Below are 27216 nucleotides of genomic sequence, written 5' to 3'. Positions count from 1 at the left end.
GAGGATCACAACTTCAAAGTCAGCCTCAGCAACTTAGTGAGACTCTGTATCAAAATAAAAAATAAAAAAGGATTGGGAATATTGTTCAGTGCCCCTTGGTTGAATCTTCAATACTGGAAAAAACAAACAACTGACTAGAGAGGACACTGTTGGACACTTTTTGTGACTTTGACACATTGAATAAAACACTTTTGCAAATGAAGTTACATTCAAATAAATGCAAAGAGACACAAAATTCTTATTTGTAAAAACCAAAGGGAGAGAAAACCCAAAAGAAAAAGAATGCTTTTGCTGGATGCTGGGGCGCATGCCTATAATCCCAGCAACTCAGGAGGCTGAGACAGGAAGACTGCAAATTCAAAGTCAGCTTCAGCAACTTAGCAATGTCTTAAGCAACATACTGAGAACCTGTCTCAAAATAAAAAATGAAAAGAGCTGGGGATGTAGCTCAGTAGTAGTGCCTCTGGGTTAAATCTCCATTACCAAAAAATATAATTAATAAATAATAAAAGGGCTGGGAATATAGTTAGTGATAGAGCCCTTACCTCCCATGTGGATTCAATTCCCAGTATTATTTGCATAGTAATAATAATAACAACAACAATAATAAATAAATAAAAAGTGAAAATGGATTTTCTTTTACAGTACTGGGAATTGAACACAGGGGCGCTCTAACACTGAGCCATAACCCCAGCCCCTTTACTTTTCACTTTTTATTTTGAGACAGGGTCTAGCTAAATTGCTGAGGCTGACTTTGAAGTTGTGATCCTCCTGCCTCAGCTTCCCAAGTAGTTGGGATTACAGGCATGTACACCGCATGCCCAATTAACTAAAAGTAAAAAGAAAAAAATTTTTTCTACTGGGAATTGAACCCAGGGGTACTTAACCCCTGAGTCACATCCCCAGTCCTTTTCCTTATTTTATATTTTGAGAGGAGGTCTCACTAAGTTGCTTAGGGTATTGCTAAATTCCTGAAGCTGGCCTTGAATTTGCAATCCTCCTGCCTCAGGTTCCCCAAGTGCTGGGATTACAGGCGTGAAGTAAAAAAGATTTTTAAAATAAATTTTAATTCTTAACATTTTAGAAAGAAATGTAAGAAAACGACCAAGAGAGGGACAGAGCTAGGAGTTGGTCCATAGATATTTAGAGATTTGTTATATATACAACACATTATATAAGGAGTGTGTGGCACTCTACATTTTCCTTTGCGTTTGAGGTATAATATATAAAGAGAAGATCAAAGGACAGTAACTTCAGGAAATAGGTGGGGGTGGGGAATGCATGTCCTGATGTGGGGGCGGGGGAGCTGGCCAAGGGCTGGGATCTGATGGAGGAGGGGTAGGCGGGCTGACGTTGGCAGGCAGCCTTTAAGGAGGTGCCAAGAAGGAAGATCAACGTACTATCAGAGTTAACGGCTGGCCCCGGGTAGCCCAAATGTTCCCGGAAGTGCAAGCGCGGGAAAGAGTGGTAAAGTTGTGTGCAGAGGGTGTGTGCCCCATGAGCCCTGCAGACGTGGCAGCTCCGGGTAGGGGCTGAGGGGGGGCAGCCAGCTCTCCTTTGCCCAGCTGGCCTCCAGTCCCAAGGGAGCCCTGCACCAGTCCCGGACAATGCAAAAGGTAGACTCTTGCTCATCCCTTCCTGCCAGGCTGGCCTGACTCCCTGCAGGGGCCCCAAGCCTTTCCCGGTCCTGGGCTTCCTCCCCCCCATACATCCGGTGCTGCTTTCCTGCCTTCTGCCCTGGAAGCCCTATGGTTGGTCCCTGAAAATTCAAGGAGGGGCGGTGAGCATTGGGCTTTCCACCTTATGCAGAGGGACACATGTGAGAGCTGGGATTGAAAGGACAGTGTGACTGAGGGACTACTAGGGCAAATCGTTCCTGAGCCTCAATTGCCTGCCGGTGAGGAGGGCCAGGTTGAGGGGAGGGTGAGAATGATGCCCCTCCCAATAGGGCCTGCGGCAGGATGGTCCTGCAGGGGAGGGGGAGGCTGGGGAGGAAAGGTTTCTCAGGCTTGTGATGACCTCACTCTGGGGGTTACAGTTTTGAACTTTGTTTCCTTCACTATCATCCAGCAGGGTAGAGATAGATAGATAGGGGATTATGTCCCCATGCTTTTGGTAGAAACCAGAGATCCTGACGGGTAGACTGGCACTGGATGTCCTCAGTTCGTCCTGGGCAGAGCCAGGAATCCACCCTGGATACTACCCCCTCAATCCTCCAGAACTTGACCCTATGTCCTGGGAGCAAGGGGTGCTGGCGTAGTATGGGATGAGGCACCAACTGCAAGCTTCTGGGGCTCTTGTGCTCTGTTTCCTCCCCCCAGAGCAGCACCTTTCTGCCTTCCAGTGAGTGGGGAGTAGGGAAGCCTAAGAGGCTGGACAATGACTCCCTTTCTCCAGGGAAGAAGCAGCTGCTCACTGCCCACCGCCTAGGACGTGAAACAGCAGCCCATAGCATGTGCCCATTCTTTTTTTTTTTTGGTACCAAATTTCTTTATTTGAAGGAATGGTACAAATAAAAGAACGTAAGTGGATGTTTTGGTACAATTTGTAGAAAAGGTGAAGGTAACCCCAACATGCATGCACTGCCTTGGTGACCAGGGTAGTCGCTTCCATAGCATGCTCCCATTCTTGACCCAGGACACAGGACCTATTTAGGAATCTTTCTGAAGACCTGGGAAGAACAGGCAGGCAGTGGGAGGGGACTTTTAATCAAACTATTGGCCAGACTATCACGATGCCCTTCTCTTCAGTCCTTTCTGAGTGACTTTAACTTGCTCCCTTTCTGTTTCTTTGTCTTTGTCTCCATCTTTATTTCAATCTCTGTCTTTATCTCCTTTTCTTTCCCTTTTCCTTTTTGTATCCTTCTCTCTGTATCCCCCTCTGTCTACTGTCGTTGTCTTTTATTTTCTCTTTTTATGTGTGTGTTACCTCTGTGTGTCTCTGTCTCTTTTCTCTGTCTCCCGGTTCTTCTTTGGGGCTCTTTGTCTCTCTGTTTCCTTTGGGTGTTCATCTCTTTCTATTTTGGTCTTTTTCTTTGGAGGGGGTCACTAAGAATTGAACCCAGGGGCGCTTTGCTTCTGAGCTATATCCCCAGCCCTTTTTGTTTTTTATTTTGATACAGGGTCCCATTAAATTGCTGAGGCTGGCCTTGAATTTGTAATCCTCCTGTCTCAGCCTGCTGAGTTGCAGGGTTACAGGCAAGCGCCACCACTCCCAACTCTATTTTGGCCTTTTTCTGTGTGTATGCCCACTCCAACCACTCTCTCTGCTCTCTTCCCCTCCCAGGCCGATAACTGTGCGCTGTTGCCTTCTCCAGCCGTGAATGGGTCATTGGGGCAGGAGCCCCAGAGGCAGCTTCCAGAGGTGTCGGGTGGAGCCTGGGAACCACTTCAAGGAGATGGGCTGCCTCCACTCACCGTCATCGTTGCCGCCTTTGTCCTGCTGGCAGTCTGTATTGTGGTGGCAGTCCACTTTGGGCCAAGGCTACACCAAGGCCATGCTACTCTCCCTGCAGAGCCACCAGCCCCAAAGCCAGAATATGGTATCTACCTCATCCACTGGAGGCTGCTGGGCCCCCAGGACAGTCACAAAGAAGACCAGCAGGGACCTCCTATCCCTGAATCCTATCCTACTCCAGAAGGGCCCGGGCCCAGCATTGATGAAGTCACATATCTGTAGGAGGGAGAAGTTAATCTGATCTGGTTCAGCACAAGAAACTGACCAGAGAATTAGAGCAAAAGCAAACTGGAGTCTGAGTGTCAGAGCTGTGGATGGGCACACTGGACTCAGCCGGAGCTGTCTTCCCCATATGTTTCTGAAAAGAGACATATGCCTTCCCCATATGTCTCTTCACGGACAGGAAAAATGAAAGAAGCTTGAGGGCAGGGCCTTGCACAGAGGCATGCTGCTGTAGGTGTTCCCCGGGGTCTAAGGCTGCCCTTACTTACAAAGACATACCTCCCTCATGGACCTCCTGACCCTAACCTGAGTCCCTGCTCCCTGCTTGCACCCTTAATCTCCCTCCCTTTTGTTGAAAAGGGAGGGAAACTGTGAAAGATTCCACCACTCATCCCAATCCCAAGCAGGAATGTGAGACACTCCATGGATTCCCTGGATCCCATGAAAGTCCAGTTAGGGAGAGCTATAGCAAAGAACCCATGGTCTGCCTTTTCTGAGACTCTGAGGATTCAGGGATTCACCCATGGGGGGAGGGGCAAATCTTTAGTTCAGGGCCTAGGTCTTGTTGACAATGTCTAAAGCCTTTGGAAATCCCAAGCACCATTTATAGTTCAAAGATCGCCTTTGAATGGCCTCCACTGACTCTGTCTTGCCTTCCCAAGGTGTGATGGGGTAATTTGGGGATTCTCATCACCTCCCATTTTCTGTGCACATGAACCTGTTAAAATAAGCCTAGAATTACCACAAAACATTTCCAACCCCAGGCACAGTGGCACATGCCTGTAACCCTAGCTACTTGGGAAACTGAAGCAGGGAGATTGCAAAATAGATGTCAGTCAGAAAAATTTAGAGAGACCCAGCCTCAAAATAAAAAATGAAAAGGGGGGCTGGGGAGATAGCTCAGTCAGTAGAGTGCTTGCCTTGTAAGCACAAGGCCCTGGGTTTGATCCCCAGCACCCCCCCCCCCCAAAAAAAAGGGCTAGGAATGTAGCTCAGTAGTACAGCATCCTGGGTTCAATCCCCAGTATTAAAACAAAACAAAACAAACAAACAAAAAACACTCAGATATAGGTACTAAGTGGTAGAGTTGGGACCTTATATCTATCTCTCTATTTTACAGAGCTGGGCAGGGATGGAACCTAGGGCCTCACACATGCTAGGCAAGCACTATACCACTGAGCCGCATCCCAGACCTGGAGTCAGGATTTGAACTTGGGGCCATTAAGCTCTACAAATTGGTCACCATGCTGGGAGTGGGTAGAACAAGGTCAAGTTGGGGAGGCCCTTGATTCTGGGCTGGTTTCTGGTGTAAGAGTAACTGACATGATGAAGACTCTCAGGTCTTGGAGGCAAGGTGACTGGGACAACTGGAGAGAGGGGATAGTTTCCCCCTTGACTCATTTGGCTCTATTGTCCACAGGGGCAGCTGGTTTCCTCTGTGTGGAACATTTCTCCAAAGTGATACTGCACTCAGAAATGCCTACTGAGCATTTGTGATAAAAAATAAGGGTGGAGGGGCCATAGTTGTGGCTCAGTGTTAGAGCACTTGCCTAGCATGTATGAGGCACTGGGTTCCATTCTCAGCACCACATAAAAGTAAATAGATAAAATAAAGATATTGTGTCCATCTACAGCTTAAAAACAAAAAAGGTAGAGCTGGGTGTGGTGGCACCTGCCTATAATCCCAGCAGCTCAGAAAGCTAAGGCAGGAGGATCCCAACACAGTGGCTCTGTTCTGCTGATGATGGCATAATATATGGCATGGTGACCAGCTGTGTTGTCCAAGACTCTCAGGGGATGTCCCATCTCCTCACACAAATTCTTCCTCCCTGATCCTTTTGCAGGCTCTCTCATCTGGGGATATTTCTTCAGTGGGCCCTGCTTCTTTGCCCAGGATGCTACTCGTGGCATCTGTGTGCTGGTTCAGCCAAGCCCCGGCCCCTGCTCCCCATGCCAGTCATGGGAGATACTGAAAGGGCACTGAAAGGGCAGGGCAGGTGGGGAGTTACTGCCCAACTCTATCCTCTCCGCCAACTGGAAGGCTCTGTCCAGACTGAAATGGCACCCATCCCCCAAGTGCCCTGTGTAGGATGAGAAGTGCAGGGAAGCATGCTTGTACTGCAGATCAGAACATCAGAGCAGATAAACCCCAATTTCTTGTATCTGTCAGAGCCTAATAGTAAAATGACGATATACTCCAAGTGGGTAATCTGAGGAGCTCTTTTAAAAAGAATATAGAAAGGACTATTGAGAAAGGGAAGGATAAAAGGAAACCACAAGAGTGAGGCCTCCACCGAGAGCCAACATCACTGCCAGGGGTACGGGAGGAGGCAGTTCCAAAAACCCGGAGATGGACAAGTTTGCTGGAAGGGTCACCTGTCAAGACAGCCTACAGTGACTTTTGAACTACCAGGACAGAGCTGGGATAAACAACCCAACTTCATCCTCTTCCTCCTTTCATGCTTCCGCTGAAGCTCCCATTGACCAAACGTGACCAGAAGTCCTAAGACAATGGAGCCTGTTGGTGCCACCCAGACAGGTCTGTCCCAGGACACTGGAGGATCCAATGGAAGATAACTGGCATATCCCTTAAGTTTACCTGGCACTTAGAGTTTAGACAAAACTTCTACACATGAACAGTCCTCACAATAACCTTGTGAGGTAGGGGAACAATTATAATCCCATTTCATAGACGAGAAGACTATGGTTCAGAGAGGTAAAATGGTTTGTCCAGGGATATAGGACTCATCTGAAGATGCCAAGTCCAGAGACCTTCTCTGGAAATCCTCTCTGGGAGGAATGGCTCTGCTAGACATCCAGCAGCTGAAGAAAGCTTCAATCCTCTTTTTTGAAGGCTCAGGTGACCCTGGGCCTCAGAAGACATCAGTGCGGAGCGGGAGAGGCTGTTCCATATCACTGATGAGGAGCCTGGGCTCCTGCGACAGTGTGGAGGGACTGGGCACCACTGAGGTCCCCAAGTTGCTCATAGTAACCTCCTCGTTTTCCTCTTGCCGCATGTGCCGGAGAACTTCCTGCGACAGTGAGAAGCTGCTCCCCTCTGCAGGTTCTGGAATGGGGACATGGGGGGAGTTAGGACCTTAAACCCACTGGAACATCCCCAGAGGAACTGCTGAGAAGATCCTTCGATCCTCCCTACCCCCTCTTCCTACCCTCCCAGAACCACTGGGGCTAGAGGCTCAATGGAATCCTAATTAGAAGTGGTTTTAGAGGTTGTGGAATTCCATTCTCTTCCTCTTAGAGATGATGCTAAAAAAGGTCACATAGCCAAGGTAGAGCTGAGGCTGCAGCCCTGGTCTCTTGTGCTCCCTACTCTCTAGCCAGGGAGTCTTCTGCTTCCCGTGGCATACCTAGATAAAATGAGGGACTCCTAGATCCCACCTCTTCAGGCTCCACCTAGGGTCAACAGACAAGAACCTCAGAAGCAATCTAGTATCTCAGGTTGGTGGGGGAACTTTTCCCAGGAAGGAAGGGGCAGGATTTGACCTCCCTGACCACTTGGGATGGCTCAGGAAATGGAGTTGCCATATGTCCTTCTGACTCTCTGGGGACCCCAGGACCCTGACTCCTCCTGCCCTCCAGTCTATAAACCCCTCACCCTGGTAGACAACGAGGCGACAGTTGTTCTGACACTCAGGGACTTCTGCCAAAATGTCCTCAAGGGTTTGACAGAAGAGTTTGGCCTGTTCAAGCCGATCCTCCCGACTAAAGCCAGCTCTGGCATCCTGTGACATGGCGAACAAGGTCTGCAAGGGGGTGGCATACTCCAGGACACAGGCACCTGCCTGGAGGAGGTGAAGGGAAGAACAGATTGAGTTTCACTCTAGGCAGACAGACTCTGAACTGCAGTGGTTTGGGTTAAGGCCCCCTTCCCTCAGTCTGCAGAGACCAAGTTCTGAGAGGTGGCCACCCTGACGGTGTCTGTGCTATTCTGATCTGCCTTCACCTGACACCTCCCTCCTGAAATGAGGACGAGGTGGGGTAAATCTTCCTTCACAGATCCTTCTCCTATGATCTCAGGGCAAGGCCTACAGCACTAGGTTGTCAATTACTCCAGTTGGAAGTTGAGTCTGGGTGCTGGACTCTGGGGTCCAACTCTGGTCTGGGTTTCCCCACACCTACAGGAAACTCTTCAGATGCTCTCACAGCCTGCATTTAAGGCAGCTTGGTGATCAAAAGCCCAGAAGAGGGGCTGGGCTTGTAGCTCAGTTGGTAGAGTGCTTGCCTCACATGCACAAGGTCCTGGGTTCAATCCCCACCACCACCACCAAAAAAAAAAAAAAAAAAGCCCAGTATACTGAAGCTGAAATCATTGAAATCATTCACTTTTTCACTGTGTCTCTGAGCCTCAGTTTCCTCATTTGTAAGGTAGGGATCATAACAGTCCCTACCCCCAGAGCCATAGTGAGAGTCAATGGGGTGGTAATATGATCCACTTAGAATGGCATCTGGTATGCAATAAATGCTTAAGAAATGTTGCTTACTATTTTCATTCAGAACTGAATCTTGCCTAGCCCTGGGACCAACTGAGGCTTGGAGAAGCATCTTGAATTTTTATCAGGTCTTGGTCAGGGGCCAGGGTATTAGGGGTCTTCCCAGGGACCCCCCTACTTTCTCGTGCACTTACCGGCTGCCCATTCTCCAGAAGCTCATAGACGCTGTTAGAGTAAACCCGACCCTTGACGCCAGCACGGTCAGCACTGTGCTGGGGCAGCACATTCAGGAAGCGAATGTTGGGGTCAGCTACACTCAGGTCATCAGGCACTCCACTCTCCAATGGGAAGAGGATATACAGCCGTTGGCTCCCTGTGCCCCGTAGCACGTTGTTGTGGAACTGGTTATAAGTTTGGATCCGAGCCCGGAGTCCTGGGTAGGAAAGTCCAAGAAATCATCTCTATAAACCCTGTATCCCATGAAATTCAGGACAAATGGTCATTGGCACCCTTAGTCTGTGGTTATAAGAGATTTGAGGGTCTAGTCCACTCTTATTTGTTTGTTTGGGGACTAGAGGTTGAATCTAGAGGCATTTTTTTTTTTTTTAGTTGTATATGGACACAATGCCTTTACTTTACTTATTTTTATGTGGTGCTGAGGGTTGAACCCAGTACCTTAGGCATGCTACAACTCCAGTCCCGCGGCTCTTTACCACTGTATGACATCCCTAGCCCCTTGTTTGGTTTTGTTTTGTTTTTTGGTAACGGGGATTGAACTCAGGGACATTTAACCACTTGGCCACATCCCCAACCCTCTTTTGTATTTTATTTAGAGACAGGGTCTCACTGAGTTGCTTAGGGTCTCACTAAATTGCTGAGACTGGCTTTGAACTTGAAATCCTCCTTTCTCAGCCTCCTGAGTTACTGGAATTATAGGCACACCACTGTGTTCAGTTCAAGTTCAATCCCATTGTACAGGAGGCCAGTGAGGGGTGGGGAAGAGTACCCAGGGGTCTTCTTCCTACTCCCATTACACTGTTTCCCCTTCTCCTTTTCTCAGACTTCAGTGCCAACCCCACCCCTTCCCATCACAAATTTCAGAGCTCCCAGAGGTGGCCAGAGCTCCAGGAGGTGACATTGCTAACATTTTCTGGCAGATAGCCAGGCCTCTAACTCCAGAATCATTTCCTAGCAGAAGCCCTGGGGCCAAAGGCAGGCAGCCATGAGATGTGGAAGAGATGCAGCCTTGGCCTGTAAGTCACAGGAATGAGACACATGGCTCTACAGTGGAGGGGTCAAGGGTTCAGATCTGGACAGAGCTGGGGTCAAGTCCTGTCTCCTCCACTCACCAAGCACATAACAATGAACAAATCACTAATCTCCCAGAATCACACTTTTCTTATCTCTAAAATAGGGATGAGCCAGGTTTGGTGGCTCACACCTCTAAGCACAGTTACTTGGGAGGCTGAGGCAGGAGGATCACAAGTTAGAGGCCAGTCTCAGCAACTTAGGAAGACCCTAAGCAACTTAGCAAGACACTGTCTCAAAACAAAAAATATAAAGGGCTGGGAATATGATTTGGTGATTAAGTATACCTGGGTTCAATCCCCAGTACAAAAAAAAAAAAAAAAAATAGGGATGATGACTATCTCTTCCTCATAGCATATGAGTTAGAAAAGAAAAAGACATGGCATGGGGTAAATATTTATCAAAAACATTCACAGATGACCTTGGGCAAGTCACTGAATGACTTACAGCCCCATATTCCTTATTGCCAAACAGGCATAACAACAACATTCTTTGGGCTGACAAGGATGCTCTGAGAATCCAATGATTTGGTAGACACAAAAATGCTTTGAAAAATATAGTGAGTTCTAGAAACACAAGAGGCTATGTGTCTTATGGTGTCTAGAAATGAGTGGAGAGACGGCAACCCACCTGGCAGGATCAGTCGCAGGTACCCGATGTAATATGACCATGCCAGCCCCTGGGCCACGTTGAAGTTCCTCTTTTCACAGACTGCAGAGACTTCAGCTGGGGCCAGGCCCTGTAGACAGCAAGATGGGGCCAGAGCTCTCCCCTTCCAAGAAACTTTCTCAACCTGCTGCTACTTACTCACTTCTCTGCCATTGCTGAACCCACCATCCCAGGACATCACAGGCTGCACTTCCAGCCCCACCCTTTGAACTAGTTTCACTCTCAGCACTAAGCTCAGGCAGATCACACAAGACTGTGCCCCTACTCGACCAGACCTTCTATCTCCCTCTGCACCATACCTGGAGACCCAAGAGGATGTTCAGGGCCTGTGAGAGGCCTAGGAGGGCAAGCATCCAACTGAGGGGCTGGCCAGGAGTACTTGGGAGGAAGCAGTAGAAATAGCAGGACAGCAGCAGCACGGCCCCACGGCGGATGGGACAATCCACGCAAGCCCTCACAGCCTTCCAGTAGCTACCCTGGTACCTGCAAGGACAGCCCAGCCCCAGACCCCAGCCCAGTTCAGCCAGAGAGGTTCAGGGAGGGACTAGAAGTCAAGGGAGTAACACCAGTTGGGTACCCAATTGCCACAAGGATTGTAAGAAGTCACCTGGAATGGATGTGGCACAGCTCTTCGGCCAGACAGCAAATCCCTTTTAACAGCAGTCCCAGCTGCAGAGAGGCCAGGTGGAACACCAGGTACTGAAGAGTGTATTCTGGTGGCTCTCTGAGGCCCCAAAGTGTCACCAGGCAGGCCCCCAGCAGGGCCAAGGCCATATGCTGGGCCCGGTGACCCCTGGGATGTGGGATGGATGGATGCAGTCTGGAGCATGGCATCTGTGGGCACCAAGAAATTCACGACCATACTCGGTCACTCTCCTGCCCTTCTGGGACTCAGGCCCTGGCTGGCACCTCCTCCAGTTTCCCCTCTCCTGGAGCCCAGTCATTCCCACAGGTTGCTCTTGAAGACCTCTCCAGGGGATGGCTCAGGCACACAGCATCCCACAGCCCCTGTCTAGGAGAGATTTGTTGCAAACAGAGCAGGGTCTGCACACAAGCACTCCACCCAGCCCCAGTGAGACCAAGGTGTGGTAAAGAAAGCAGGCAGAAGCCAGGTGCAGTGGTGCACACCTGTAATCCCAGAGATTCAGGAGGCTGAGACACAAGGATTGCAAGTTTGAGGCCAGCTTCAGCAACTTAGCGAGGCCCTGTCTCAAAGTAAAAAAATGAAAAGCGTTGGGAGATGGATCTCAGTGATAAAGCACCCCTGGATTCAATCCCTGGTACAATTAAAAAAAAAAAAAAAAAAAAAGAATGAAAAAAGAAAAGAAAGGAAGCAGGCAGTGACTATCCCAAGACCCAGACCCAAAAGTGTCCTGTGTACCCAACCCACTGGGGGACCTTTGGAGACTTGGGCTATCCTGTCCCCAGAACACATACCAGGGAGGACTTTAGTCAGCGAAGTGGAACATCGGAGCTCAGGGAGTGGGGGTGGCCTTTGGGTCTCACATCTGGGACCCAGAATCCCAGCCTTGGGGCTCTGGCTGGGCTGCTCCTGACCCTTACCTTCTGCCTCCTACACACAGGTTCTTTCTAGTAGATAACAGGCGTTGAAGGGCAGGCGCAATGGCTACCAGCAGCCTGGTAGACTCTGGGTACAGTCTAAAAATAAAACATTCAAAACAACTGAAGCTTTCTCAGCAATGCTCCAAGTCTGGCACCTTGCCAGACCTCAGCTATAGGCGCTGGGGGAGAAGGGTATTTCCTGCCCTCCAGTAGGGAGGAAGAACCCTGTGCCCAAAACTCTGATGAGCCAGGTCTGAGTCTTGGGATGGGGTAAGGCTTGAGAAAGCCCCTTTGCCTACTACCCCAAAACTGAGTGGGTTCAGAAAAATCACTCACTCGTGAGGTTCAGTAGCACACAAGTATGAAACCAGCAACTTGGAAGGCTGAGGAAGGAGGATCACAAGTTTGAGGCTAGCCTCAGCAACTTAGCAAGACCCTGTCTCAAAATTTAAAAAAATAATAATAAAACTGGGAGTATAGCTCAGTGGTAAAGTGCCCTTGATTTCAATTCCCAGTATAGAAAGAAAAAAAGAAAGAAAGAAAGAAAGAAAGAAAGAAAGAAAGAAAGAAAGAAAGAAAGAAAGAAAGAAAGAAAGAAAGAGAGACACATACCTGTAGTCACAACCCTGTACATCAGGTTCCTCTCACGTCCCCAGGATCCAAGACACTCTACCAACACCCAGCAGGGCTCCACAAGGGCCAAAGGCAACACAAGCCACCCAGGAGATATTGCAGGTTAACTGGATTTCCAGTTGTAGATCCTTTTCTTCTGAAGACTGGGATGCCAGGAGTGGGTGGGGAAATAAGCAGTTACTTCCTTCTTAGCAAAGGGCTTGGTGGGAGAGGCCCGCAGGCAGAAAAAAGTGATGTTTTGGCTCTGCACACAAGTGGCCACGCCTGGGACTTCACAGAGTGCTCAGAAAAGCAACGTGGATGGTGATGATACTAAAGCGTTTGCCTTGTTGCAGCTAAGTGCTACATATATCATTCTGCTTAGTCCTGCCAGACACCTTGTCAGGTACCTATATTCTATCTCTGGGTCCCTGATGGGTGGTGAAATAACTTACCTGAGAGAGGAAGCAAGGACTTGAGCCTGGTGGGTTGCTCCAAAGCCCAGCTTACTCTGTGCCTTGATTTCAAGGGCAGGAGGCGAGTGTGGGTGGAACCAAGTTTCATGTGTGCTTCCCTTGGCCTAGGGAGCCACTCTGGCTGCTGTCTGGCAAGCTGCTAGATTTAAGGACTGGACAGGCCTGGGGTGCTGTGTTAGGGTAGCACTCACAGAGCAGCAACAGTCATTCCTCTCCAGGTCAGAGGGTCCTTGCCTGGGCCTTCCCCGCATCAGAAGCAGACACAGGCAGGGCTTGGTGGCACATGCCTGTAATCCCAGTGGCTTTGGAGGCTGAGGAGGATCGCAAGTTCAAAGTCAGCTTCAGCAGCTTACCAAGACCCTGTCTCTAAATAAAATATAAGGGCCAGGGATGTGGTTCGTTGGTAGAGTGCTTGCCTTGCATGCACAAGGCCCTGGGTTCAATCCCCAGCACCAATAAATAAATAAATAAATAAATAAATGAAATATTTTAAAAGGGCTGGGGATGTGGCTTGGTAGTTGAACCCCCCCCCCCCAAGCTGGGTTCAATCCCTTGTACCAAAAAAAAAAAAAAAAAAAAAGCAGGCACAGGAAGAGTCACACTGTCATACCTCTGCCAGTGCTGGCAAAACTGAAAATCTATATGCAATAAAATGAAATTAAACCCCTAACTCTCACCCTGTACAAAACTCATCTCAAAATGGATCAAGGACTTAGGAATTAGGCCTGAGACCCTTCACCAAATAGAAGAAAAAGTAGGCCATCATGTTGACTTAGGACCAGACTTCCTTAACAAGACCCCCACAGCACAAGAAATAAAAGCAAGAATCAATAAATGGGATAGATTCAAACTAAAAAATTTTTTCTCAGCACAGGAAACAATCAATAATGTGAAAAGAGAGACTACAGAGTGGGAGAAAATCTTTTCCACACACACTTCAGACAGAGCACTCATCTCCAAAGTTTATAAGGAACTTAAAAAACTTTACACCTAAAATACAAAGAACCCAATCAATAAATGGGCTAAGGAACTGGGCAGACACTTCACAGAAGAAGATATACGGTTGATCAACAAATACATGAAAAAGTGCTCATCGTCCCTCACAATTAGAGAAATGCAAATTAAAACCACCCTAAAATTTCATTTAACTCCAATTAGAATGGCTATTATCAAGAACACAAGCAATAATAAGTGTTGGCGTGGATGTGGGGAAAGAGGCACACTCATACATTGCTGGTGGAGTTGCAAATTGGTGCAGCCACTCTGGAAAGCAGTATGGAGATTCCTCAGAAAACTTGGAATGGACCCACCATTTGACCTAACTATCCCACTCCTCGGTTTATACCCAAAGGACTTAAAATCAGCATACTACAGTGATGCATCAATGTTCATAGCTGCTCAATTCACAATAGCTAGATTGTGGAAACAACCTAGATGCCCTTCAGTTGATGAATGGATAAAGAAACTGATATATATACACAATGGAATATTACTGAGCCATAAAGAAGAATAAAATAATGGCACTTGCTGGCAAATGGATGAAGTTGGAAAATATCATGCTAAGTGAAATAGGCCAAGCCCAAAAAACTAAAGGCTGAATGTTTTCTCTGATAAGTGCATGGCAATATATAACGGGGGGCATGACGGGGAGAAGAGAAGAATGAAGGAACTTTGGATGGTGGAGAGAAAAATAGGGTGGGAGGGAGTGGGGGATGGAAAGATAGTAGAATGAAACAGTATTACCTATGTATATGTATTGATTACATGAATGGTGTGAATCTACATTGTGTACAACCATAGAAATGAAAACTTGTACCCCATTTGTATACAATGAATCAAAATGCAGTCTGTAAAAATAAAAAAGATTTTAATAAAAAAAATACAGATAACAAAGAAGAAGGAGGAGGAGGAGCGGGGGAGGGGAGGAGAAAAAGAAGAAGAAGGAGGAGGAGGCAGTGGCACAGGAAGAGTCACACCATCACACTTCTGGTTTCCCAGGAGCAACTTGACTTCCTGGAAACTCTCTGGTTTCTGAAAATTATTTCATAAGAATGTAGGGAATTCCCTATGCTTTCTGTGTATAAGTGGTTCACATAAAAGTCTGGAAGGATAGATGACTAAATGATTACTCTGTGCAGTAGGAATTTGGGTGATTTTTATTCTATTTTCCCCTTTTGTTCATTACATTGAACATATATTGTTTAATGTTTAAAATGTGCAGTAAAAAGAAAATCTCAACTTTGTGTCTACCTTGGGAATGCCTTCCTCTCTCTCTGTCCTCTCTCCCCTCTGCTCCTGTCTCCTGCTGCTCCGGATCCTTTCCCTGCATTTGGTCTTTGTCTAATGGAGGCCTTAAAGACACAGAAGGTCCTGGGGCCAGGTTACTTAGGAAAAGTAAGATGTAGCCTGGATGTCATAAATAGGGATGATGGAGGCTGAGTAATCAGGGAGGCGAGCCAGAGCCTGTGGGTCGGGCCAGTCCATGAGTTTGCCTGGCCTGACTGGAGAAAAAATCCTAAGGAGAGGACAAGAGAGAGATCTCTGAGGAGGCAGAAGCCCCACTCTCTGGGTCTTTAAATGTGAGGTGGGGAGTTTCTTCTGCATAGCTTTTATTGATGCATGCCATGCACACGTCCTGTCTTTCGGCTTTGTGTCAGGGACTGTGCTAGGCATGCGATAGGATTACTGGTGAATGTATCACAGATGGGCTCTTGTAATCATGGGGCTTTCAGTAGGGAAATGGATACAACATTAGTATCCAAATAAGTAATAAATGTAGATGGGGTGAGGGCTATGAAGGATATATTGAACTTGCTATTCTAAGAGGAAGTTGGAATACCCACGTCCAGATTTCCTTGAAAGTGTGCCATTTAAGCTGGTCACTGGGAATTGAACCCAGGGGTGCTCTACCACTGAACTATATCCCCAACTCTTTATTTTATTTTGAGACAGGGTCTCATTAAGTTGCCAAGGTTGGTCTTGAACTTGTGATCCTCCTGCCTCAGCTTCCTGAATCCCTAGGACTACAAGCATGTGCCACTGCACCCAGCTTCTGGCAGGTTCTTGGGCCACAGAAAGGAATTTCAGGATGTGTCAAAAGAGACCCAAGAGATTTATTTAGGAAAGAAAACAAAGGAGCAGGATATGCATTCAAAGAAAGGGGAAAATATAGGCACTCAAGAATGGGATGCACTTTGGGGGGTATTGGACTTTTGTGGGGAGGGGGGTGTGGCATTGGAGAATGAGCCCAAGAGATACTCTATCACTTAGCTACACCCCACGTCCTTTTTTTGTTTCATTGGAGATTTGGGGGTACGGGGGATTGAACTCAGGGGCACTTGACCACTGAGCCTCATCCCCAGCCCTATTTTGTATTTTATTTAGAGACAGGTTCTCACTGAGTTGCTTAGAGCCTTGCTTTTGCTGAGGTTGGCTTTGAACTTGAAATCCTCCTGCCTCAGCTTCCCAAGCCACTAGGATTACAGGTGTGGACCACTGTGCCCAGTTCACCCCAAACCCTTATAAAATTTTTTAAAATTTTGAGATGAGGTCTTGCTAAGTTGCCCAGGCTGGCCCCAAACTTGTGATACTCCTGCCTCATTCTCCCAAATAGCTGGGATTAGGTTGCTATGATTTGAATATGGTTTATTCCCTCTGAAATTCATGTTGGAGTTTAATCCCCACTGTGTGGTAATAAGAGGTTGGTAATTTAATCCAACTGTAGTGTCGAGAGATGGAGCCTCTAGGAAGTAATTAGAATAGATAAAGTCATCAGAGTGGAATTCCCATGATCAAATCCTGGTGACTTCATAAGGAGAAAAACTGGTAGAGATACACACAGGCTCCCTAATTCTTGCCACGTGATGTCCTGTGCCACCTTGGAATTCTACAAGCAAGAAAGTCATCAACATATGAGGCAGAATCATGAGCAAAATAAACCTCTTTCCTTTATAACTTACTCAGCTTATGGTATTGCATTATTTGTAACAGAAACAAACTAAGACATAGGTACTGGAGGTTAGGACTTTGGCATATTTGGCATATTTCTTTGGGGACAAAATTCAATTCCTAACAGGTCAGTGATGTAAAGAGAGGACCAAAGAGTGATTAGAACCCTTTTTGCCTGTGGCCAGGGCCTCAGAGCCTGGGAAGCCTCATGACAGCTGCTTGCATGGAATTATCCTCAACACTCAGACCAGCTCTGTGACAGGCAGGTTGCTTGCAGCTCTTTCAGATTGACCATCTGGTTATCCAGAAGGAAGCTGAGGGCCGTGGAGGGAAGTCAGGTTCAAGCTGCAGACTATCTGGCTTCCAGACTACTACTTTCAAGTCAATGTCCTAATAGTTACTTCTTCCCTCCAGACACCCCAAAGTGCTGGTCTGGGCAGTCTCTTGTTTCTATTTCCAGCCTAGTCACAGCTGCCAGTCTTCCCTGATACGTCACCAGTGTTCCTAGAAAATGAATAAGCCCCCACACACTCATTTAGGGGAACTGGGCCCTGGACAGGGTGTGAATACTGGGAGGCCTTTGGTCTCTCAGAGGACCTAAGGGGTGTTAGGTCCCACAGCACCTAACACCCCTTAATCCTGCTAGATCAGGGACATTGGGGGAATTTTAATATCAGTTGACTACAGGAGACCTGTGATCCATTCTGGCTTCTGCATCTCCTAGCTATGTGACCTTGGCCTGGTTATTTAACCTCTTTGAATCTCAGTTCTTCACACCTAAATGGAGATAGTAATACTTTTTTTTGACAGTATTGGGGATTGAACCCTAGGGAATTTTAGCACTAAGCTACATGCCGAGTCCTTTTTTATTTATTTATTTTTATTTTTTGATTCATTGTACACAAGTGGGGTACAACTTTTCATTTCTCTGGTTGCACATGAAGTAGAGTCACACCGTTTGTGTAATCACACATGTACATAGGGTATTGATGATTGTCTCATTCCATTAGCTTTCCTTCCCTCTGCCCCCTCTGAGCCCTTTTTTATTTTACTTTTATTTTGGTACTGGGGATTGAACCCAGGGGCACTTAACCACTGAGTCACATCTCAGTTTTTGTTGTTGTTGTTGTTTGAGACAGGGTTTCACTAAATTGCTTAGGGCCTCACTAAGTTGCTAAAGCTGGTCTCAAACTTGGAATTCTCCTGCCTCAGCCTCACGGGTTGCTGGGATTACAAGCATGCATCACCATGCTCAATATGCAAACTTTTTAAGGAGCTTGTTAAGGTCTGTGAAAGCTTCTGCTGAACCTTTCTCTGTAAACTTTCCCAGGGTTCTTTTTCATCTCCTGCAATTTCCCTTTCTCTTTCCTTTTATTCAGCTGTGCATTTCTGTACAAGTTCCAACTCTTATTAGTCTGTTCCTCAGAACTACTCCTAGGAGGTCCTCAACGTCATCCTCATCCACAGGTTAAAATTGTTTACAATTTGATTTTTGCAACTTCCTCATCCTTGGCAAATCCTTTGAAGTCATGGATGAACCTCTTGAGTGTCTTCTCCCAGATACCATTCATGTATTCTTTGGTGATATATGAACACCAAGCCCAAGCAAAAAACAAACAAACAAACAAAAAAAAAACCTTTTTTCCCCACCCCCAAGTGCTGAGGATTGAGGATTGAACTCAGGGTCTTGCATTGTGATGGGCTGACAGATCTGGCTCCATGAGAATGTTATAGGCCATACTATAAGGGAAATAACTAAACAGACTCCATTTTGCTCTGAGACTCCATGTTGTGTAGAAAATAAGCTTCTCCCATGGGAACACCCCGCCTCTGTACCCATCATCAGTTACTTAGCATGACATATTTAGCAATACAAAATGACAATTCTTATGTAATGAAAAACTGCTCTCTTTTGAATCCTATTGCTCCTAAGCAATGTACCATGTGAACGTGAACAGTGATTGTGTGGATGTTAGTAACCATTCTCTAGTTTGTACCTAGTAAGGGTCATTTTGACCCACTTCCCCTTCTGTTGATGATCTCATGATGTTAGTTTGTAATTTTGAATTGTAGCAACAGACACTTATGACTGATGTGATTTTTGGTATAAGAATCCCTACAACACTATGGTCGGGGCTGTTCTCCCACTAACCATTTTTTGGGGCATTGTGTGAGAAAGTCAGCTGACCGGCTTAATAAAGACTCTCAAATCTGGACTTCTCAGTCGTGATTGGTCTGTTCTTAAGTTGTGCCCCATAACAGCATATACTAAACACGTGCTTTTCCACTCAGCCCCAGAGCAAAGTTCTTGATGCAATCATAGACATTACAATTTTCTCAGCATTGCATCAGTGTGTTCCTCTGTTGTAGTAATACCCTAGGAAAGGCCATTTTCAGGTAGTAGGCTTTAGAAGCTACTCTGAGTCTTTGATTGATTGGTTAGATCGAAGAGTTGGTGTTTGGAGGGAGAAAGAGCACTTCACTATTGAGATGAAGATCACCAGTAAAGGAAGGATGTGCAAGAACATTGTCAACATTAAGCAAACTCTTGAAAGTTTCTTATTCTCCAAACAGTACCTCTCCATTTCACTGGCACAGCAGTTAAGGAGGGTATCTTGGAAGAGGAGCTGGGTCATGTGAGACTTCTTATTGTTCCTGTAGTAGACCAGCATTGTGCTTTATTGATGTACCTCAAGGCCTTGAGATTCTTACCATGCCAGATCTTGAAAGGTTTCAATTTGTAACCTGTAACATTGCTTTCGGGCAAGACTATTATCCTGTCCCTAAAAGCTTTGAAAGCAGCTGGGAATGGTGTCTCATGTCTGTAGTCCCAGGTACTCAGAAGGCTGAGGCAGAAGTATTGCAAGTTCAAACTTAGTGAGGCCCTGTCTCAAAATAAAACTTAAAGGTCTGAAGATGTGACTCAGTGGCTGAGCAATCCTGGGTTCAATCCTCTGTACAAAATATTTTTAAAAAGGAAGAAAGAGAGAAAGGAAAAAGGAAAGAAAAGAAAGGAGGAGAGAAAGAAAAGAAGAAAGAAAGAAAAAGAAAGAAAGAAAGAAAGAAAGAAAGAAAGAAAGAAAGAAAGAAAGAAAGAAAGAAAGAGAAAGGAAAGAAAGGAAGGAAGAAAGAAAAAAGGGAACTAGGGGTAGAGGACCTCTGGGTTGAATACTGAATGCCCAGTATCACAAAAAATAAATAAATAAATAAAATAAAAGCCTTGAAACCTGACATTGACTTGACCTCCTTCTGCATGAAAGTCCATTCAGGCATCTATCCAGTATAGCAAGGTTTCATCCATATGAAGAGTAATTTTCCTTGCAATCAGCTTATCTAGAATTTCCCAAAATTCTTCAGCTGCCTTCAAATCAGCATTTGCAGACTCACCACTTACTCTCACATTATATAATGAATAATGATTCTTGAGTTATTTGAACCCTAGAGCTAGAAGAAAATTCAATATCAGAGGAAGACCAACCTTTTCTTTCACTATCAGAAGGACTTTGCTTTGGGCTGAGGGTATAGCTCAGTTAGAGTACTTACCTCACATATGTGAGGCTCTGGGTTCAACCCTCAGTATCACAAAAAAAAAAAAATTTTTTTTTTTTTTTTCCTTTGGCTGTGATTATCATACTAATGAGAGATATACACTTCTGTGTTTGGTCTTCAATCCAGGACATTACCAGTTTTTTCATACCTCCCTTCCCAAAGTTTTGTTAGTCTCATTACCTTCAGAAGCAGATTCTTTAACAGGTTAACTTTTTTGTTTTTGTTCTTCAAGATCACAGCTATGTGGAAGGACACATGCCTAATTAACAATGACCATCACTGATTTTCCACTTTTGTAGTCTTTATTTTATTTTTTATTTATTTATTTATTTATTTTTGAGACAGGGTCTCACTAAGTTGTTTAGGGCCTCATTAAATTGCTGAGGCTGACCTTGAATTTGGGATTCTCCTGTCTCAGCCTCCCAAATTGCTGGGATTACAGGCATGTGCCACCACACTTGGCCTTTTGTAGTCTTTAATTATTTCTAATTTAATTTCCAGGTCAATCACTTAAAATGGTCTTTGACTGACATTAGTAATGAATTTTGTACACTTTGAAGCCATGATGAACAAAACATGAGATTAAATCATGTTTTTGTTCAATGTTGCATGCCTGTAATCCCAGCAGCTCGGGAAACTGAGGCAGGAAGATCATGAGTTCAAAGCTAGCCTTAGTGAGACCCTGTCTCAAAATCAAATATAAAAAAAAGGGCTGGGGATATGGTTCTGTGGTTAAGCACCCCTGGGTTCAATTCCTGGTACCAAAAAAAAAAAAAAAAAAAGAATACAAGCAAGAGAAGCCATAAATGAGATGTATGAGGCTGATCTTGTTGTAACTTGGCACTCTGTTTTATGGTAATTTTTTTAATGAGTAGGATTATACTCTAGAATTATGATTAAAAAGATAGTTTAATGCTGGGAGGCTGAGACAGAAAAATCTGGAGTTTGAGGCCAGCCTGGACAATTTAGTGAGATTCCATCTCAAAAAAAAAAAAAAAAAAAAAAAAAAAAAAAAAAAAAAAAAAAAAAAAAAAAGAAAAGGAAAGGAAAAAGAAAAAGAAAAAGTGATGCCATAATGTCGTTGATACTCCTCCCTTCAAAAGGTGGAGCCTAATTCCACTCCCAGGTGGAAATAGGTCATAAAAGGCATTGTAGTTTCATCTTTGTTCTCTCTTGGATTATCTGCTCTGGGGACAGTCAGTTACCAAGTCATGAGGCCACTCAAGAAATATAAAGAGGTCCCTACCAGTAATCAGTAATATCTTGCCAGGTGTATGAATCAGTCCCTTTGGCAGGAAAACACCAACCTCAGTTAGACTTTCAGTTCACAGCCCTGGCTGACATCCTGGTTGCAATCTTGTGACAAACCCTGAGCCAGAACAATTTAAGCCTTTCTCAAATTGTTGAATCTGAGCTGGGTGTGGTTGTCTCCTGTAATCACAGCAACAAGAGAGGATGATTGCAAGTTTGAGGCCAGCCTCTGCAAGTTAGTGAGCTTCGAAGCAATTTAGCAAGATCCTGTCTCAGAATAAAAGAGTGGGGAGTGCTGTGGCTGTGGCTCAGTGTTTAAGCACCCCGGGTTCAATCCCTGGCACCATAAATAAATAAGTAAATAAGTAAAATTGTTGAATCTGAGAAGCTGTGAGGTAATAAGTACTTTTTGTTTGAAGATGCTAAATTTGGGGATAATTTGTTACACAGCAATAAATAAAATTGTACACAGTAATTAGAGATTTTAGTTTTGTTTATTGTATTTTAAATGTTTAATTAAAATGAATACGTATGGAAATGGGAGCAGTGGCACATGCCTTTAATCCCAGCTACTTGGGAGGCTGAGCTCCACAGGAGAACTGTACATTTGAGGTCAGTCTGGGCAACTTAGTGAGCCCCTGTCTCAAAATAAAAATAAAAAGAACTAGGGTGTTATTTAGTGGTAGAGTACATGCCTAACAGGAGTAAGGACCTGGATTTGATTCCCAGCACTGCAAAAACAAAACCAACCAAACCAACAAACAAAAAAGTCTGAGATAAAAGCAAAAGAATAAGAGAAAAATGGAAGTAAAGCTTAGCCAAAATAGGACAAGTCAAAATGAGTGTCCAATTTTGATTTGAAATCAGGAAGAACCTTCTAATAACATGGGCTGCCTTGTGAAGAAGTGAACTGTGGTTGAAGGACATGGAGAATAAACCCCAGTGCACTTCCCCTATCTGCAGCTTTCCCCCTACCCTCCTTCCTGCCATGTGAGTGAAGGGAAATGTCTGTGGTAAATTGAAGCTCTTGTCATTCAGAAGCTCAGGACTCAGCCTGAGGGGAGGCAAGAAGGGAAAATGGGGAGAACACAAAAGAAACTCACACCTGACCCTACCTGACTGACCCCAGGACAACAGGCCCCAGGAAACCTCCCTACTGCCCTCCTCCCACCCTAAATAAGCCCACCAAAAGTAGGTGACCAACTCATTCCATGACCTGTCTCTGCTAAACCCAATAAAACTCAGACCCTTGTTTTAGCCCACCGACATTTTGTGTCCTAAAAAGTGCCCCCTCCATTGCTTAATAAAAAGCGTCCACTGAAAAAAAACGAAATCACTGATCCGTCGAGATCTCTCCCCAGTTGTTATTTTTGCTTTCATTTGGTACTGAAACCCAGGAACAGGAGCCTCTGGGGTTCTTTTTATCCCTCCCTATTCCAATTAACCTCCTCCACTTTGCCTTTTGCCCAAAGTCATGTTAAACCTGCAGATGAGACCTGGGAGAGTGACAGTTGATTGTCCAGTACTCCTGTGTTTCTCTAAGGTCAGGAAAGCCCCAGCCTGGCACTTGAGATCATGGCTGAATTCTCAGGCTGTCCTCCCCCTACCTTCCTTCCTGCCATACAAAAGGAGACACTTCGCACTCTGTTGGATATGGAAAATGACAAACCCCAAAATAGTGAAGCCTGGGAGTGAAAAGAAGGGAGTGAAAAAGAAAGCCATACATTGATAGCAGTGCTCCTTTCCCAATACATTCCTTCCCAGTGACAAAACAAACCTTGAGGAATGTCAGTCAAACCTAGAAAGGCAGTCTCTGGGAAGAGCCCAAAGCACTGATCCCTCCCTAAACAAATCCTTTTCCAGATATCAACCACTGGCCCCAGGCCCTCCATAAGGCCCAGTAAGATAAATCCCAGAGACTGACAGATGACCTCATACTCCCTATTTTGCCCACTATAACAGACCCTAAATTCCTAAGTGCCCAAACTGACACACTCATTAATTAAGTCACTTCTTAGCATAACCATTATAAGCCCAGTTCCCTCCTTTGTTCAGTGACTCATTTTCCAACAGGAAAGTGAGTCCATTAGAGGTATGAAACTCCACTCATGAATAAACAGCTGAGATGGTCTGTGAAGTTTGTCCTTTTGTGCTAACACTCTCCAAAGTCCACTTTGGCTAAATGGTGGCCGATATGCCACCTGAAACTAACCCCATTCTTGGGGTAGGTTTTTGCTGCCTCATTGCTATGTAGACAGAGCAAGGATCTGTATCAGGTCCTTTATTGATGTTGGAGGCCTCCTCCTCCTAACCCTCTCCTCTCCAATGCCTCCCTGTACTTCAATCTCTTTCTCTCTTTCCCACATTTAAGACCTCAGGATCTGAGGCTGCTTTCTGCCATTTTGTTCCCTCATTCAACACTGGCCTTCTCATTCTTTGGAAAGGTAAGATCCCTTCTCGTCTCTCACAGAGGTGCCCTGCCCGAGACCCTTGCCTTTTGGCTCATCTGGACCCTTAGGGTCCTCCATCCTTGAGACTGTTTTTTTTTTTTTCTTTTCAGTGTGCAAATATCTTTATTTTATTTCAAAGTAAAAAGAACAAGGTTTCATACAGCAGATAAAATAGTGTTACTGCTCTCTCAGAGGTTATTTCTAGCATAGGCTAATTCACCATGAACTCCCAACAGCTGAAATGAATGGCCTTTAATTTAAGAGCAGCTTTTGTAAAGTCTCATGGTATAATACCTTTAGTAGATCCCAGTGACAATTAAAATTAAAAAGTTACATTCCATTTAAAATTCAAAACACAGCAGCTTTTCCAGAGGAACTAGCTCCCAAAAACTGTATCAGAACCTTTTATTTAAGAGATTAAGTTAAAGAACTTGTAGGTACACATCATTATAATCAGTATTTTTGACAACCACAGTATAAGAAATTAAACCTTGTCTAATTTTTTGCATCATGAAATCAAGTGAAATACCATCCTTTTGCTCTCTTCATAAATAGAGTATGACCAAACATTACACTTTATTCGTGTTTACTGATGATATTTACAGAGAATATTCAATAATCAGAAATCATCATTTACAATACTATACATTAAATTATAAGGAATAACCCATCCCTACTATAAAAGTCACCTAAGTTGACCCAAGAAAAAAACTGTCTCTAAAGTTCATATACATTAGAAATACCTAAAAATTAAAAGAAAAAAGAAAAATATTAGAAAATATTTGGCAAGTGCTAGAAATCTAGAAGAATTCTCCAACATCTGTTCTCTTATCTCGACATTTGCTTTGTGCTTTCGTTCGTGCTTTGAAAGCTGCAGAATTGTATAAATGCCTTTTGAAATGAGAAATCTTCATTGTTTTAAGTGTTGCAGCATCAAGCAGCACTGGGGGTCCAAGTTCAAATACATTGCGAAGGAATTCATTTGACTGCAAAGTGGTACTGCATTCCTGATCCAAGAACCTCCTTGAAGGTGTCATAGGTGTGTTTCTTGACCCAGCTATCAATATACATGCGTTCAGGACCAAATTTAACAGTTCCCGTTGGAAAATCCCGTTCCTCCACCGCCCTCAGGACGTCTCTGAAAACAGACGGCTGCTTTCTCTTGTCCACTTTGGCCCGGTGTTTATTTCCATCTGTAGCCAGAGCCCTAAGCATCTGTGTCAAAGACTCCATGTCTTCATAAAAAAGTCTCTCTCCATTCCTCTGGCCAATTCAAAAAGAAGTGCCAAAGATTCGCCAGCAGCTATTCTCATGTTTACATCATCACAAGAAAGGAGGCTTGGAAGTTTATGGAAATGCATCTCCAGCTTTTTCTTTACTTCATTGATTGGGCATATGGTCAATAACAATGTCCATGCAAGAAGTGAGCTGATATGAAGCACTGTATTTGGGGTGCTGCAAATAACATTAGTATCTTTCTCTTTGAGATAGGACTTGGTGAAGATACTTTCCAAACATTCCAGAGTTGAATACAGATCAGTAATACCATCTGTGGCAATAAAACAGCAAACACCAAAGCAAGTTGCACAGGTTTGCCTAGCCTGGATACTAGCTGTCCCATCACAAATTATTTTCTTTAGGACGGGTCCAAGAGTTTTTAAAATCTCTGCACTTTCAATTCCAGGGCCTAACTGAATACAAAGAACAGATGCAAGCGCTGCAGCTGCCCGCTGCTCATCACTCTTCCCTTTTTTCAGACAGCGTTCAATGCTATAAGTTAAAGTCATTCTTCTTTCCAGAATAAATTCATAAAGCATTTTTGAAGCCAATGCATTTTTAATACCTTCAAGAGCTGCCTGCCTTGTCTTCACACTCTTGTCCAAGGTTAGGTCAATTAATCCCTTTAACTTATACTCTAAGTCTTCCTGAGTTCCCTCCTCGTCCAGGACTTCTGGTCCATCTTCAGCAAAACTGGAAGGATCACTATAACCACTGCAATGGCTCATTGTTTCAATTGATGCATCCTCATCACTAAAAGGTTGAACATTTCGATACTGGCCACCTGCCGTTGCTGCAGCTGCTCCTGAGCCGCCGCCGCCACCGCCACTGCCACCGCGGTGGGGAGTGTTCTGCTTCTTATTCTTCGGCATCGTGGCACGCCCGGCGCCGTCTAAACTCAGAGATTAGAGAGGATCAGCCGATGGAGCTGCACTTTCTACTCGTGCGTCTGTGAGGCGGGCGGCTGAGAGGCAGAGTCTTCGGCTAACAACAGAGGCGAGAAGCGGCGGGGGTAAAAATGGGCGTTGGCAGCAGCAGAAATCCCCGTGAAGAGCTGTGATCGGAAACGATACATGTTTCTCTCTAGCGCGGGGGCTAAGACACCCTTGAGATTGTTGAAGGGGATGCCCTCTCATTCTGTGGTGGAACTCTATTCATTGATAGGAGATGTCAAGGGATGCCTTGATCTCAACTGACACCCAGTCAAACCTCTCCAACATGGGGGCTAACAGGTCCATCCCACAGGACGCCCCCTTTGGTTGTCTCATTAAAATTCTCAGAATCCTCCACCTCCAATCTGACCTCAAAAGCAAACACATTATTAGGCTGAGTACCCAGATCTAGCCCCAATATAAATTAGACAGCCTAAATCAATGGCCCAAATTTGGGACCTTTGCCCCCAAAGTTCTCTAGAATTTAGACAATTTCCTCCAACGAAATGGTAAATGGCCTGAGGTGCCCTATCTCCAAGTTTTCTTTTACCTCTGCTCAAAACCCTTGTTATGTCAACCTTGCTCTGATCTACAATTAATTCCCGACAGCACCCTGCTCCATAAGCCCCCCAGTCCTCTTTCTCATTTAACTGCCCCTGAAATAGAAGATGAACCACCCACCTTACAAGTTCCAGGGGCCTTCTGTCTCCTCATCTCAGTCCCCTCCCCCAAGCCCGAAAACCCCACTCCTCTTCTCCCCTACCGTCACCTTCCACCACATGTTCTGAAACTCTTCTTCAAAACTATGTGTTTCCCTTGTGGAAGTCAGCCAGGGCTGAAGGGGCAGTCCCAGTCCATGTTCCCTTTTCTATGACAGACATGTCCCAAATTGAGGATAGATTAGGTTCATTTTCTGAAAATCCTATTAAATTTAGAGAGGAGTTTCATATGTCTGACTCAGGCCTATCACCCTACTTGGGCAAATGTTTACTCTGTTCTCACTTCCACCCTGACCCCTGATGAATGGCCCACATTTGGCAAGTGGCTAGAG

General features: G+C 45.2%; 3 protein-coding genes and 1 pseudogene across 5 annotated transcripts; 1 reads left to right on the top strand and 3 right to left on the bottom strand.

The window, feature by feature from the left end:
* The first annotated feature begins 1473 nt into the window (after nucleotides 1–1473).
* On the top strand, nucleotides 1474–3818 carry SMIM33 (small integral membrane protein 33). The gene is made up of 2 exons (XM_079144004.1): nucleotides 1474–1616; nucleotides 3286–3818. Exons 1-2 carry the CDS (start codon nucleotides 1608–1610, stop codon nucleotides 3676–3678), a joined length of 402 nt encoding a protein of 133 aa, XP_079000130.1. The 5' UTR covers nucleotides 1474–1607; the 3' UTR covers nucleotides 3679–3818.
* A 1696-nt stretch (nucleotides 3819–5514) lies between these two features.
* Nucleotides 5515–12456, bottom strand: STING1 (stimulator of interferon response cGAMP interactor 1). 2 transcript variants are annotated; one of them, XM_079145485.1, is made up of 9 exons: nucleotides 12282–12456; nucleotides 12006–12105; nucleotides 11670–11765; nucleotides 10714–10940; nucleotides 10406–10589; nucleotides 10068–10176; nucleotides 8324–8562; nucleotides 7295–7481; nucleotides 5515–6745 (listed from the first exon to the last, which is right to left on the bottom strand). In XM_079145485.1, exons 4-9 carry the CDS (start codon nucleotides 10938–10940, stop codon nucleotides 6552–6554), a joined length of 1140 nt encoding a protein of 379 aa, XP_079001611.1. In that variant the 5' UTR covers nucleotides 11670–11765; nucleotides 12006–12105; nucleotides 12282–12456; the 3' UTR covers nucleotides 5515–6551. The 2 variants fall into 2 exon arrangements, with proteins under 2 accessions (XP_079001611.1, XP_079001612.1); XM_079145486.1 differs by lacking the exon at nucleotides 12006–12105.
* An 11941-nt stretch (nucleotides 12457–24397) lies between these two features.
* Nucleotides 24398–26313, bottom strand: LOC306664104 (interferon-related developmental regulator 1-like). Its single transcript, XM_079144816.1, is given in 3 exon segments — nucleotides 24398–24947; nucleotides 24949–25202; nucleotides 25205–26313. Coding segments are annotated over 3 exon segments (1347 nt in total). The 5' UTR covers nucleotides 26106–26313; the 3' UTR covers nucleotides 24398–24755.
* LOC306664105 lies at nucleotides 26149–26308 on the bottom strand (annotated as a pseudogene). Its single transcript has one exon. The product of its transcript is annotated as an uncharacterized misc_RNA (transcript).
* Nucleotides 26314–27216: the final 903 nt, after the last annotated feature.

This window comes from Sciurus vulgaris (genome assembly GCF_902686455.1).
Source record: "Sciurus vulgaris genome assembly, chromosome: 6".
NCBI classification, from domain to species: domain Eukaryota; kingdom Metazoa; phylum Chordata; class Mammalia; order Rodentia; family Sciuridae; genus Sciurus; species Sciurus vulgaris.
Note: the sequence above shows the minus strand (reverse complement) of the source record. Positions and strands in the feature narration are given on the sequence as shown.